This window comes from Myotis davidii, unplaced genomic scaffold (assembly GCF_000327345.1).
Source record: "Myotis davidii unplaced genomic scaffold, ASM32734v1 scaffold713, whole genome shotgun sequence".
Taxonomy (NCBI): domain Eukaryota; kingdom Metazoa; phylum Chordata; class Mammalia; order Chiroptera; family Vespertilionidae; genus Myotis; species Myotis davidii.
This window is the reverse complement of record NW_006285038.1, coordinates 353,957-366,211: the sequence shown is the minus strand read 5'-3', so window position 1 is coordinate 366,211 and position 12,255 is coordinate 353,957. Positions and strand designations below refer to the sequence as shown.

Genomic DNA, 12,255 nt, shown 5'->3' with positions numbered 1-12,255 from the left:
GGCCTCTAGTCTAGACATAAGAACACTAAGTAAATTAAAATATTTACAGACAGAATGGCAAAGCAAACACTAATGCTACCATTTAATTCTTAAAATTTCTGCCTGAGAAGGGGGGATTTGGTTCAGAATTGTAATGTTCAGTAAGATAATTGTTAGCCTGATAATGTGTAAAAAAACACTAGTGCAAGTGTTCTTGATTCTTCATACTACAAAAAAAAACATTAAAATGTAAATAGTGTCATCTTTGATATAATGATTCAGTATCCTCTCAAAAATAACATTTTTATTCTAATACAAGCTATTTTTAATTAAAAATTTCCATTGGCCAAGGGCAGAGGGCTGGGAAGATGGGTGAAAATGTGAAGGGGAATATAGTCAATAATACCGTGATATGTTTGCACAGTGACAGATGATTACTAGACTTACTCAGGTGATCACACTGTAAGGTATAAAAATAACAATATCGAGTCACTATATAGATGCCCTAAAATAATATAATTAATATGACATTGTATACCACCTATGCTTAAATAAATAAAAGTAGTTATATGAAAAAATAAAAATAGAATAGAATAGAATATCCTCTTGCCATGTTAATGCAGAGTTAGTTCACAGTTAAAGAAAAGCAGCTTACTGATTGCTTAATGAGACAAGTTCCAACACAGTCCTCCCTAACCCCCTACATTTCTTTATTCTCCCTAACCTCACTTTAGAATTACTACAATACATTATAGGCATGAGGCATGAATTACTCAACAGAGCATGTCCTACAGTTTTCTTTATTTAACATCTATCTATCTATCTATCTATCTATCTATCTATCTATCTATCTATCTATCTATGTGTGTGTGTTTAATGTGCAAATCAACCAAACAGCCAAACAGGGGAATGACCGTCTGGACGACCACAAAATGACACGCACTGGCACCAGGCCAGCCAAGGCGATTGGTCGGGGGGCCCTGCCATCACCCCACGATTGCCCCACAAGGGAGGCTCAGGTCACCAGCTGGTGGGGCATTCAATGTGGGGGTGGGGGGGAGGAGGGGTGACTGTGGACATGGGCAGCACATGGCCAAGGCAGGTGCAGGTGGGGGGTGGGGGGCGACTGGCTGCAGGCAGACAGGGGAAGCCCGGGTGCCTGCAGCTGGAGGGAAACCCAGATCCTGGGTCCTCACAGCCAGAGGGAAGCCTGGATTCTGGCAGCCGGAGGGAAGCTCATGTCCTGGGTTCCAGCAGCCGGAGGGAAGCCGGGTCCCAGTTGCTGATAGCCGGAGGGAAGCTGGAACTGGCAGCCAGGGCAAGGAAAGCCTACCCTTGCATGAATTTCGTGCATTGAGCCTCTAGTAATGCAAATAAATGGTGTTAATGGCTATATTGTTAAATATTGTAGTCTACAACAAGCATGTCAAACTCAAAGGCTAGCACGAGCCAAATAAAAAAAGGCATGTGGCCTGTGGGCCATGTGTTTGACATGCTGGGTCTGCATACTCAATTTACAGGTGGTATAAAACTCTGGTATATTGGTAGAGAAATAACAATTGAGAACAAAAGCCTACAAACAAGTAAAACGAAGGATATTGTGTGCTTGTTTTTTTTTTTCCTTAGAAAAAGCTCTTGAATCACTGTATAGTTTGGTTGTTTTAGATGTTGTTTGTAAATGTAGCAGTTTGCTTGGAAATTGGACATGCTTCCTAATGGAACTTTGAGATATTTAGGTATAAAGAGTAAAGGATGTTGAACTTTAATTTTTTTTCTAATGACTTCCAAAAAGATGTAAAGATAGAATGTTATTTGTCAAGAGCTTTGTTACACAGTGTACTTGATTTAGCGAAGTCCCTGTGGTAGTCCCTGCATATGGAAAGACAGAGGCAATGTCTGCAATTATAATAGAAACTTTTAAAGACACATTTGAAAGCGGATCATCCAAACACCAATCTAAAAAAATGGAAAAACAGAAAACAAAAACGGTGTTAATAACTTTTGGAGTATTTTTGAAAGAGCTTGGATTTGGTAGACCAAAATATGGATATTTTATAAAGGTCTGAACTGACAGTGTTTTATATGACTTGCAAACTATTAACATAATTGACTACATATATATATGATTAGGTAGAAATATAAATTTGCTTTCATGACTTCTAGGAAATGGCTTAAGAAGGATTCTTTATGAAATTTAGCACTTTAGTGTTCAGAAACTGTTCATCTTCTTTTACCTCACAAAGAACTGGACTGAGATTACCGGCTTATTTTAGCTGGCCCAAAAATAAAATAAAATAAGGATAGCTTTGTATACAGTATTTGTGTGTGTGCTCTGTTTATATGCAAAACTCAGCATGCTTCCTATGAACTAGCCTGTCTTCATAGAACCCCCATAGGATGTCCATAACCTTGATTTAAGGTGTAAAATATGAAGAACTTTAAATATATATGTTATATATATATATCAGTATACATATACATATTACACTGTGTAGTTTAATTACAGTAATGTGATCTTGAATTTATTAAAAGTTACCTTGCTTTTACATTATCAAACTTTTAAAAAATCAAGCTCTTTTCAACCCCACAGTGTTTCTACCTAAGAAATGTTTTACGGATAAATTTTATTTCCCATTTCTTTTTTAAAAACACAAAATACAAGCTGATTTCTCTTCTGGAACAGGATATTTTAAGTTATAGTTTGGGTAGTTTCTGCACGTAAAGTTAGTATAGGATTTAAGAAAAAGTATGAAATTAAGTTAAAAAGAGACACTTATAAAGCTCCTTTGGTAAGTATTTCAGATCTGTACTTACCATGAAAAAGCAACCACTTTAGAGAATTGTATAATATCTCAATTACTGAGGCATCATAAAAATAGAATTTCTTTACTTTGGCAGAAGTTTAACAATAAATGTGGATTAAACACTGTACCTGAAAAGTATCTTACTGATATTTTTCCATGAAACTATTATTTATAGTAGGATAGTATTTTAAAAGTGATATGCAAAAAAGTTCCCCCAAATTAAAACTTTGTCTATCTCACATAAAAGAGGAGAAAAAAAATTAGAAAAAGAGAAGAGAGTCACAAAGTGATAAAAAACAAAATACCAATGGGAAAATTTTAAAAAATTAGTTTTTATAAAGCATTCATCACCAACCTTATGGTTTCTGATCTAAATTAGATGTTATACACATTCCATTTATTTTTTTTTAAATAACCTTCCTAAAAACTTATTGCTTTTAGGCCATGGTCATTACTTTTATGACCTGAAATAAATGTGTCAGGCATATCAATCAATTGGCACCTATCCTTTTGTTAAAGGTAGAAAAAAGATGACTATTATATTGTAATACTTTGTTCTCTCTCTCCTCCTCTTTCTATTTTTTTTTGTTTGTTTTTTGTTTTTGGATGGTTGGTGATTTGTTTGCTTCTCCTGGTTCCTGTTGATCAGTGGTGTTTGGCCAGTTTGTATTTTTCCAGACATCACTCCACGATGTTGTTGAGGTGTATGATGGGCCAACTCAGCAATCTGCTCTGTTATCTTCCCTCTCAGGATCCCATTCAGGTATCCTTTAATAGCACTGCCATGCATCAGTTATTGATTAAAGACTGACTTTGATTGATATTGTAGTGAAAGTTGAGATTTATGTCATCCATATGAGAGATAAAGTAAACTGAAACTAGAATTACTCGTTATTTCTTTTAAAAAATAGAAACACAATTAATAGTAAATCAAATGCTTGAGACAAATACAACCATTTACTGGGATTGTAATCAAGTAAATATCATATTTAGTCTCTTAGTTTCTGGTCTTTATTGTAATATAACATATTTAAGGGTTCTTTAAAGAATGAGGTGATATGTTTCAAAATGTAATGAAAGCCTGCCAGTAAAAAGTTACAATTAAAGCCGAACCCATTGAAAATATCTTGTCAGTGGTAGGATATATTGACGTAATTTGATAGAACATAGACTCACGTTTTCAAATGACAGTGTAAATATAATTTGTTAGGTTTACTGAATGAAATTATTTATGATATCTTAGTGTTTGTTTTGTTGAGTAGGAGAATCACTTCCACTGAGTTCAGGTAATCAGATCACAATTCGATTTACTTCAGTTGGACCAATAACAGCTAAGGGATTTCACTTTGTTTATCAAGGTAAGTGACCCGGTAGCCTAGAAACACACTAAGGAATGATTTCGGTTTCCATGCTGTGTTCAGAGTTATTGAATGATCAGAGATCCTCATAATCATATGGGAGAGAAAAAAGTTGTTTTTCTTTTAACAGTTTTTCTCTGTTCCTTCCCCATCACTATAGCACTATTACCTTGTCCAAAGACAAAAAATACCTTTTGCTTTCATTATCATTCTCAAGTTAATAGTATGATTTTCCTTTCTTCCAACATATTGTTTTCAAAACGCTTATTTTTTTCTGATAATTCTTTAGTTTCTGCATAACCTATTTTGCTCATAGTCTAGATCTCTAAATTGAATTGTACAAAATTCTGTGCTGATGTACTTAGATATGCCAAGGAACTCATCACTTCATTCAAAAATTTTAGTTTCTCATTCTCAGGAGAATTCAAATGTTCTTCATGGCTACTAAATATTTTTGTGCAATTAAACATCGGTTTACACAGTTTTTCTCACCTTTTATGGACAGTTTTCTATATTATCATTAACCTAAATTGAGTTATTATTTGAAATATTTTGTTTTAGTTATATGTGATCATATAGTATTCTCAAATGTATCTTGAACTTTCTTAAAAATTATAATCATTTGTGATGTGATATTTTTATTAAGCCCTCATAGTTCATTTATAATATTGGTTATATTATACTGTCTTATTTTTAATAGTATAGCTTGTGAAAATAATGTGGGGTATTATGAATTTTAAAGGCACTATTAAAAGTTGAATTACTTTTACTTTAATCACATAAAAGAAATCAATCTATTTGGATTTCATCATATCATTTTTTGGGCTGTTGTCAAACTCTGTAATCCCATCTGTATGTGTTTTAAAAAGAAAAAACATCCTGTTATCATTCTATTTTACTAAACCAAAAAAATAAAACAAAACAAAAACACCCTCACAATTAAAGGATATAATAATTCTATGAGCAATTTCACATTTGATGTTGTACAATTACTGAAAGAGAAACTTCTATTGTTGTTAATCTGTCTGACTTCCACTTAGTCTGAATGTAGTTATAGTATTCATCAATAACAAACATGTTTTGAACACTAAGTTTGTAAACATGCTATGAAATTAATAAAGTGTTGTGTTTTCTTTTTCAAATCTATGTTTTTAAGAAACAACTACTGATAAAAAATTTGACATTACTTCATGTAATCTGCCATGTATTTTTGGACCTCGGTATACCAGTTTAAAAAGAAAAAAATATATATCATTCAGTGATCACCCCAAAAATTGAAATATATAACTCATACTACTTTGCTATATTAATAAGAGTTTGGTAAAACAAAAAATAGAAAAATACTTTAGTTAATGTTTAAAGGAATGAAGCAAAATATTTTTAACTAAAAGATCTTGATGACAATATTCATTTGAAGTTGTATTATATTCTGTATTAATTTTAAAACTTTTAGAAATGTATTCAAGTTTTTAATTGAAGTTTTGATAAAAAGTGGAGATTTCTTTGAAATCTTCTTAAAAAGCTACATTTGTCAGTATGTATTTAATATGAAGTTAAAATCAATAACTGTTTGTATGCAGCTGTTCCTAGAACAAGTTCTACACAGTGCAGTTCTGTGCCTGAACCAAGATTCGGAAGAAGGATTGGCAATGAATTTGCTGTTGGTTCATTGGTTCTTTTTGAATGCAATCCAGGATATATTCTCCATGGATCCATTGCAATTAGGTGTGATACAGTGCCCAATTCTTTGGCCCAATGGAATGATTCCTTACCCACCTGTATTGGTAAGTAGTAAATTTCTATGCTTTATCATTGTACATACTTTATATCAAAATTAGTTATCTTGCATCTTTTAAGTATTTCTATTTCAGATCTTATAGTTATACATTGATTTTTAATTATTTATTGGTTATAATGTACCTAAATTTGCAAGTTAGAGTGGATATTTGATGCAATTGAGGTATGCTACAATCAATGAAAAATAGTTTGTTTTGAATTAGCTGGAAAGTGTCCTCACTTATTGATTTATATGGATAAAATGTACATCATATTTCCAATAATAGAATTTGAATGCTCCTAATAAGTGATTATCGAAATAAATATTATTTTTTCATTTTTAGAAGTTTATTTAAAGAATTTTATGCCAATATGTAAAGAATTTGCATGTCTTTTAAAGATCACAGAAGCTTATTAAAGTACCTACATATGTGGTATAAGTACTGAAATAGCTCTTTAACAGATCTGTTTGTATACTTATGCTAATGTCCTAATTAATTGGGTAGTCTGTTGTAAAGAATCATGTAAAATTGAATAAAATCCTAACAGCTGGGAAGTATAGTAGGTTCTCAGAATAGGGTTAACTAAGTCTTGGGTAATAGGCTTTTATTGTGACACTGAAGAGTAGTGAGTTACTACATAATCCTGGAAAATTTACATAACCTGATTCTCGATTCCTATATGGATAAAAAAAAAAAAGAGGACTTTCCTTAGGTTTATTGTGGCTATTGGATGATTTAAAGCCTTGGCAGAGGTCTTGGAACCTAGTATGCATTCTAAAATTAAGTTGTTCTTTTTTTTTGTTGCCAAATCCTCCACCATAGAATCAGGAGATTCTAAAGCCATGAGATCTGAAATATAGAATTTATATGTTGTGTTGATAAAGTATTTGATATTATTGATTTTTATTTGTTGATAGGTTGATTTAATAACACTTTAAAGTTATTATATTTAAAATTTATGTTTCACAGAAGATTTTGCATCTTGGAAAGGGCTGAAGCATGGTATCTGTGTCATTCTTTCCAATTCTACTAATTTAGCATTCCGTAAAGATAACATTTTCCTTTATACTTAAAACTTTTAAGAAAATTTTACATAAGTAAAAATATACTTTGCATTTTTATTTTTAACTATAAATATTTTAGAGGAAATACCATGACAATTTTTTTAGAATTATAATGATTATTTATTACAATAAGCTAGTTAGAGAGACAGAAATTTCTTTCCATCAGTTGCTGCATTCAAGAACAAATAGTTTAAAAGGAGAGATTTTAAAAATATGCATATAATCATATTTGGTTTGTTTTTATCGTTTTCAAGGGTTAAAATAAAGTTAAAATTACAATAACAATCACTACAATTCTAATTGGCCTTGAAAATATATATTTAAGTAATGGTTTGTAGTCTGTGTTTTTCTAACCCTGAAAAATTTAAACATTACATTATCCAAGGAAATTTCTTTTATGCACAAAGATATGATGATGAGATAGGAGTAGAAAGAAGAAGAAGAAGATAGAGGGGAGACATGAGCTGATATGAAAGAAAAGAGAAAAAAGGAAAATGAAAGAATATTTTAGGAAGAGGAAAGAAAAATGAAATAAAATAATATTTTGGAAGGTGAAGGTAGAGAATAAAAATTCTAAATTTTTAAAATATAAACTTTTTGTTTAGAGTAAAACTCCTATATGATTATTATAAAGCCTTTTTGTATGTCAAACATATCCCTTTGCTAATGCCAGTGTTTTTGCCATCAGAAGTAAAATTCCATGTAAATAAAAGGAATTTTTTTTTTTACATCATTGAATAACATTTTTTACAGCATTCAATAATGGATTCATCTCAGCAAGGTGCTTCTACCAGTCAGGAAAGATTATGCAAATCTATGGCTGATATTCAAATTTAGGAGTAAATGCTAATGTACTGTCCTCTGTCTAGATGGTTTCAGTCACAGTTTCTACTTTAAGGTTAACAGATGAAAAACTGAGGAACCATTACAATCTCTCTGTCAAAACCCATCTCTTTGTAGGTCCCTGGGCTTTTTTAGAAAGTTGCCACTGCATCTATGGAGCGTCTTTAAACATAGAACAGACCACCTTTCATTTTTCATTGGTTTGAAAGTGCATACCTAGGGATAGAAATTGTATCAGATGATTTCTATTTCCTGCCAAGATCACATGAAAAGGACATATTACCTCTACCACTTAAAAAATGTTTCACCCTATAGAAAACTGAATACTAACAGAAGGACACACGGAACCTGTGTGAGACAAGAAATAGAAAGGCGATGATTCCAAATGACAGTCAGATGATGGCTCAGCTTAGGTTTTACCATTTGGCCCAACTGCTCATCTTTCCATAAGTGAAGATATACTTTGCATTTCTATTTTTAACTGTAAATATTTTTAGATTCAAATATTCTGACCGAAATTTGTTGTCTTAAAATATTCAAAAAAGAAAAAGCTTATGTCTTAAAGATTCAAATATGAGTTGAGTACAGAGTTATCATAGATTGATATTAAAGTATTAGCTATAATTTGTGTTCCTTTTCAATATCTGTTAACAGGTGAAATATGGACTTTCTCAAGGCATTTGAACTCTGTATTTCTTTTCCTTGGTGCATGCATCCTTGAGATTTTTTTGGTATTACTGAATTACTTCGTTATATTATTTTTTTTGATATCCTAGCTAAAATAATATTCTGCTGTCCATCCTCTGTTTTTTTCTCTTTGTCCTTACCCTGCTTTTCTTTTATAGCAACAACCCACTATATTTTATAGTTTTTAAATTTGGTTTAATACTCTTGACCTTTCCCTTGCCACTATATTGTTTTTCTTTTCAACTGAGAGAGGATCTGTCTGGCACAAAATAAAGTGTTCTCTACACATTAGTTTAATGATTGAATTTTAACAAAGAACTGTTATTTCCTCAATTTTTGTTGAGGTCAAACTAGAATCAAAATATGGGATGTTGAGTCTCTGAGTTCATTGTCTTGTGAAACCAAAGAATGAAGTCAAGGACAAAAAACAGTTAGTGGAGCCAAGTTTATTGAGAGTATCCATGGGAATTAAAACCTATTAGTCCACGTGTGGAGGTCCGCGTGGCCATAAACCATGTGCTCCCCACCACAGGAAGGTGAGGAACCCATTGTGTGCTGGGGACAAGAGAGCAGCAAGAGGAAGCGCTTTTAGTTTGGGGGTGGAGACAGCCTTGCTAGCTCCTGATTGGTCCTGTTAAAAAGTTTATGCCTCTTTGGATGCACCCCTCCTTCCCCGCCCAGTTGGGGTGCCTTAGTAACTCCACCTGCTGGGTTCCTGGTTCTGTTTTCCCTTCCTGTGGTCCCGCTCCTATCTGCCTAGCTTCCCTCTGTCTCCTCAGAACAATTGGCCAACTTTTTGAGTCCAGGGTCCATGGGTTACTTTTCATTTGTTTTGTGTGTTTTCAATTTATATTTATTGTTTAAACTATTACAGATGTCTCCCTCTTTTTGTCCCCCCAGGGCCCAGACCTTTTAATTTCAGCCTTTGGTGATGTTCTTGCTCACTTTGCTTGGTTAGACCTTTACAAACCACCTTAAGATTCATGCTCCTCTGAGAATCCCTAGCCTTTATAATAAAAGGCTAATATGCAAATTGTCTCCTCCACCAGGAGTTCCACCAGGGGGTGGGGGCAGCCGGCCAACTGCCTGCATCCCTTCCTCCCAGGAGGCCCGCCAACCACCTCTCCCTCTGGCCAGCCTGGCTTAATTGGCCCTGACTAGGGTGGGCCAGCTGGACCCTACCCATGCACAAATTCATGCACTGGGCCTCTAGTTCACAGTTTAACATAAACAGTAGAGTTAAACATTGTATGTGTAATTTTATTCTGAGAGAGGAAAAATTCTCTATCTATACTCTATAGTTTAGATATACTATTTGACAATTTATTTATGCATAATTATTGTATTTTCTCAGCCTTTAGTGTTCAATGAATGCTCCAGTTAACAGCTTAAGCCAAATAAGCATCCAATTGAAATGAAAAGAAAATAGTTTTGTATATGTTTAATGATTTCCATCTCAATTGTATTTTTTAGTTTCACAGTTCGTATTGCTGCTATCAACACTCCCTTTTTTTCCCCGCCATATTAAAACACAATAAAATCTTCCACACTATTGCTTAAACTGACACACTGGAATTAAATTGTTGACTGGAAAGCAGCCCCATTAGGTATGTTATGCAAGCTGTGCTTATAGTTAAAACAGTCAGATACTAAGTTAGGGGCTACACACATTTAAATACCAGTATGTAAATAAAATTTAATAATCATATACAAATCTGTTCTATCAAACCGTTCTCCAGTAAATTGCAATACCGTAAAGTAATATTTTGATAAAAACATTAGACCTGGAACAAATTTAAAATTGAAAACTATGTTGAGGACTATCTTCCAAATTTGACCTTGTATGCTTCAGATTTCTTAAATTTTTTAGTCTCATAAAACCTCAAGTTCTCTGAGCCTCTGTGATTCAAATAACCCCCTGCAGCCACTAATAGCTCTTGCAATAGATGGCCTTAGGCATAAGTATTTGTAGTGAGGTCTCTTTTGAAAAGCCCCTGAGCCTGCCACTTACTAGCCTTAGGCAGAGTCCTTAACCTGCTGCTTATTCCATTACCCTTATCTGGGTTTGTTTTTTTCAAAGTTCTTTAGAGACTCTGAAAGAATTACTTTATTTGCATTGGCTCCATGACAATACCTGTCTGAATCATCTTTGCTTATAGTGTGAAAGGAATAGATGAAGAAATATATACAGGATCTGAACCCTCATTCATTGATTCATGGATTCATCCATCCAACCATCCAAGAAAAAGTTGTAAAATATAATAATAGCAAGTATTAACCTTTGTATGAAGCACACTATTAAGCATTATCTCATTTAAAATCAACACCAACACTATTAAAAAAAAAACATTTGCCAGCACTTTCTTGAGTAATTACCCTAGACCAGTGATGGCGAACCTATGACACGAGTGTCAGAGGTGACACGCGAACTCATTTTTTTGGTTGATTTTTCTTTGTTAAATGGCATTTAAATATATAAAATAAATATCAAAAATATTAAGTCTTTGTTTTACTATGGTTGCAAATATCAAAAAATTTCTATATGTGACACGGCACCAGAGTTAAGTTAGGGTTTTTCAAAATGCTGACACACTGAGCTCAAAAGGTTCGCCATCACTGCCCTAGGTTTTTGCATTTGACTTTGGAAGTGGCACTGTACTGTACTATTAACTTTGTAAAACATATTACAAAAGATATATTTTGATATCTTACCATTAAAGCCATACTAGGACAAATACCCTAGGACAGTGGTTCTCAATCTGTGGGTTGCGACCCCTTTGGGGTCGAACGACCTTTTCCCAGGTGTCGCCTAAGACCATCAGAAAACACATATATAATTACATATTGTTTTTGTGATTAATCACTATGCTTTAATTATGTTCAATTTGTAACAATGAAATTGAGGGTCACCGCAACATGAGGAACTGTATTACAGGGCCGCAGCATTAGGAAGGTTGAGAACTACTGCCCTAGGATAACAATATCATTGGTTACTAAAATAGTGATAGATGGAACCTGCTCATTTGGTTTAGAGTTGTCCCATGCATCAAAAGGTCAAAGATTGGATTCCCAGTCAGGGCACATGCCAGGATTGTGGACTTGACACCAGATAGAGGCATGTAGGAAGCAGCCTCTCTCTCTCTCTCTCTCTCTCTCTCTCTCTCTCTCTCTCTCTCATCTTTCTCCCTTCCTCTCTTTATAAATTCAATAAAAACATTAAAAAATGATAATAGTTGCAAAAGGAAATATGATTTATTGACTTCTTTCTGTCTTCTAAGTAATATACTAGCTTAATTATGTAAACTATCATGCTATATTTTCACAAAAGCCATTTGGAAACAATTCTACTGCCATTTCACAGACAAGGAATCTGAGTTTCAGAGAGTTTAAGGAACATTCCCAACATCACACTATATTTAAAATTGTAAATTAAGACATGCTCCGAACTAAGCTGACACTACTAGTTGTATGAGAATTTTGCTTTAAAATTAATACATTTGATAGAAACTCTTAAAAAAAAAAAAAACTTTAGAGCAGGTCCGTATACTTCTTTTATATAATGGTTGTCCTGGCAACAACCGGACTGGCACTGCCTTACCGAGTATATCTTCCGTTCACTGACGAACATGGACTTTGGAGTCAAACTACCAGGATTCAAATCCCAGCTCTTTCTCTTATAAACTGTGTGGTGTTGGACAAGTTATTTCATCTCTTCATGACTCCGTGTCCTCAGCTGTAACAT

The 12,255-nt window shown here is 33.5% G+C and overlaps 1 protein-coding gene across 1 annotated transcript in view; it reads left to right on the top strand.

Annotated features, from left to right (window-relative positions):
- LOC102765647 (CUB and sushi domain-containing protein 3) overlaps positions 1–12,255 on the top strand; it is a gene marked incomplete at its 5' end in the record, with an annotated part of 698,415 nt that overhangs the window by 551,919 nt on the left and 134,241 nt on the right. Inside the window, 3 exons of the mRNA XM_006755250.2 lie at positions 3,433–3,546; positions 4,046–4,141; positions 5,722–5,925. Coding sequence (XP_006755313.1) covers positions 3,433–3,546; positions 4,046–4,141; positions 5,722–5,925 — 414 coding nt within the window. The remainder of the gene's footprint in view (positions 1–3,432; positions 3,547–4,045; positions 4,142–5,721; positions 5,926–12,255) is intronic.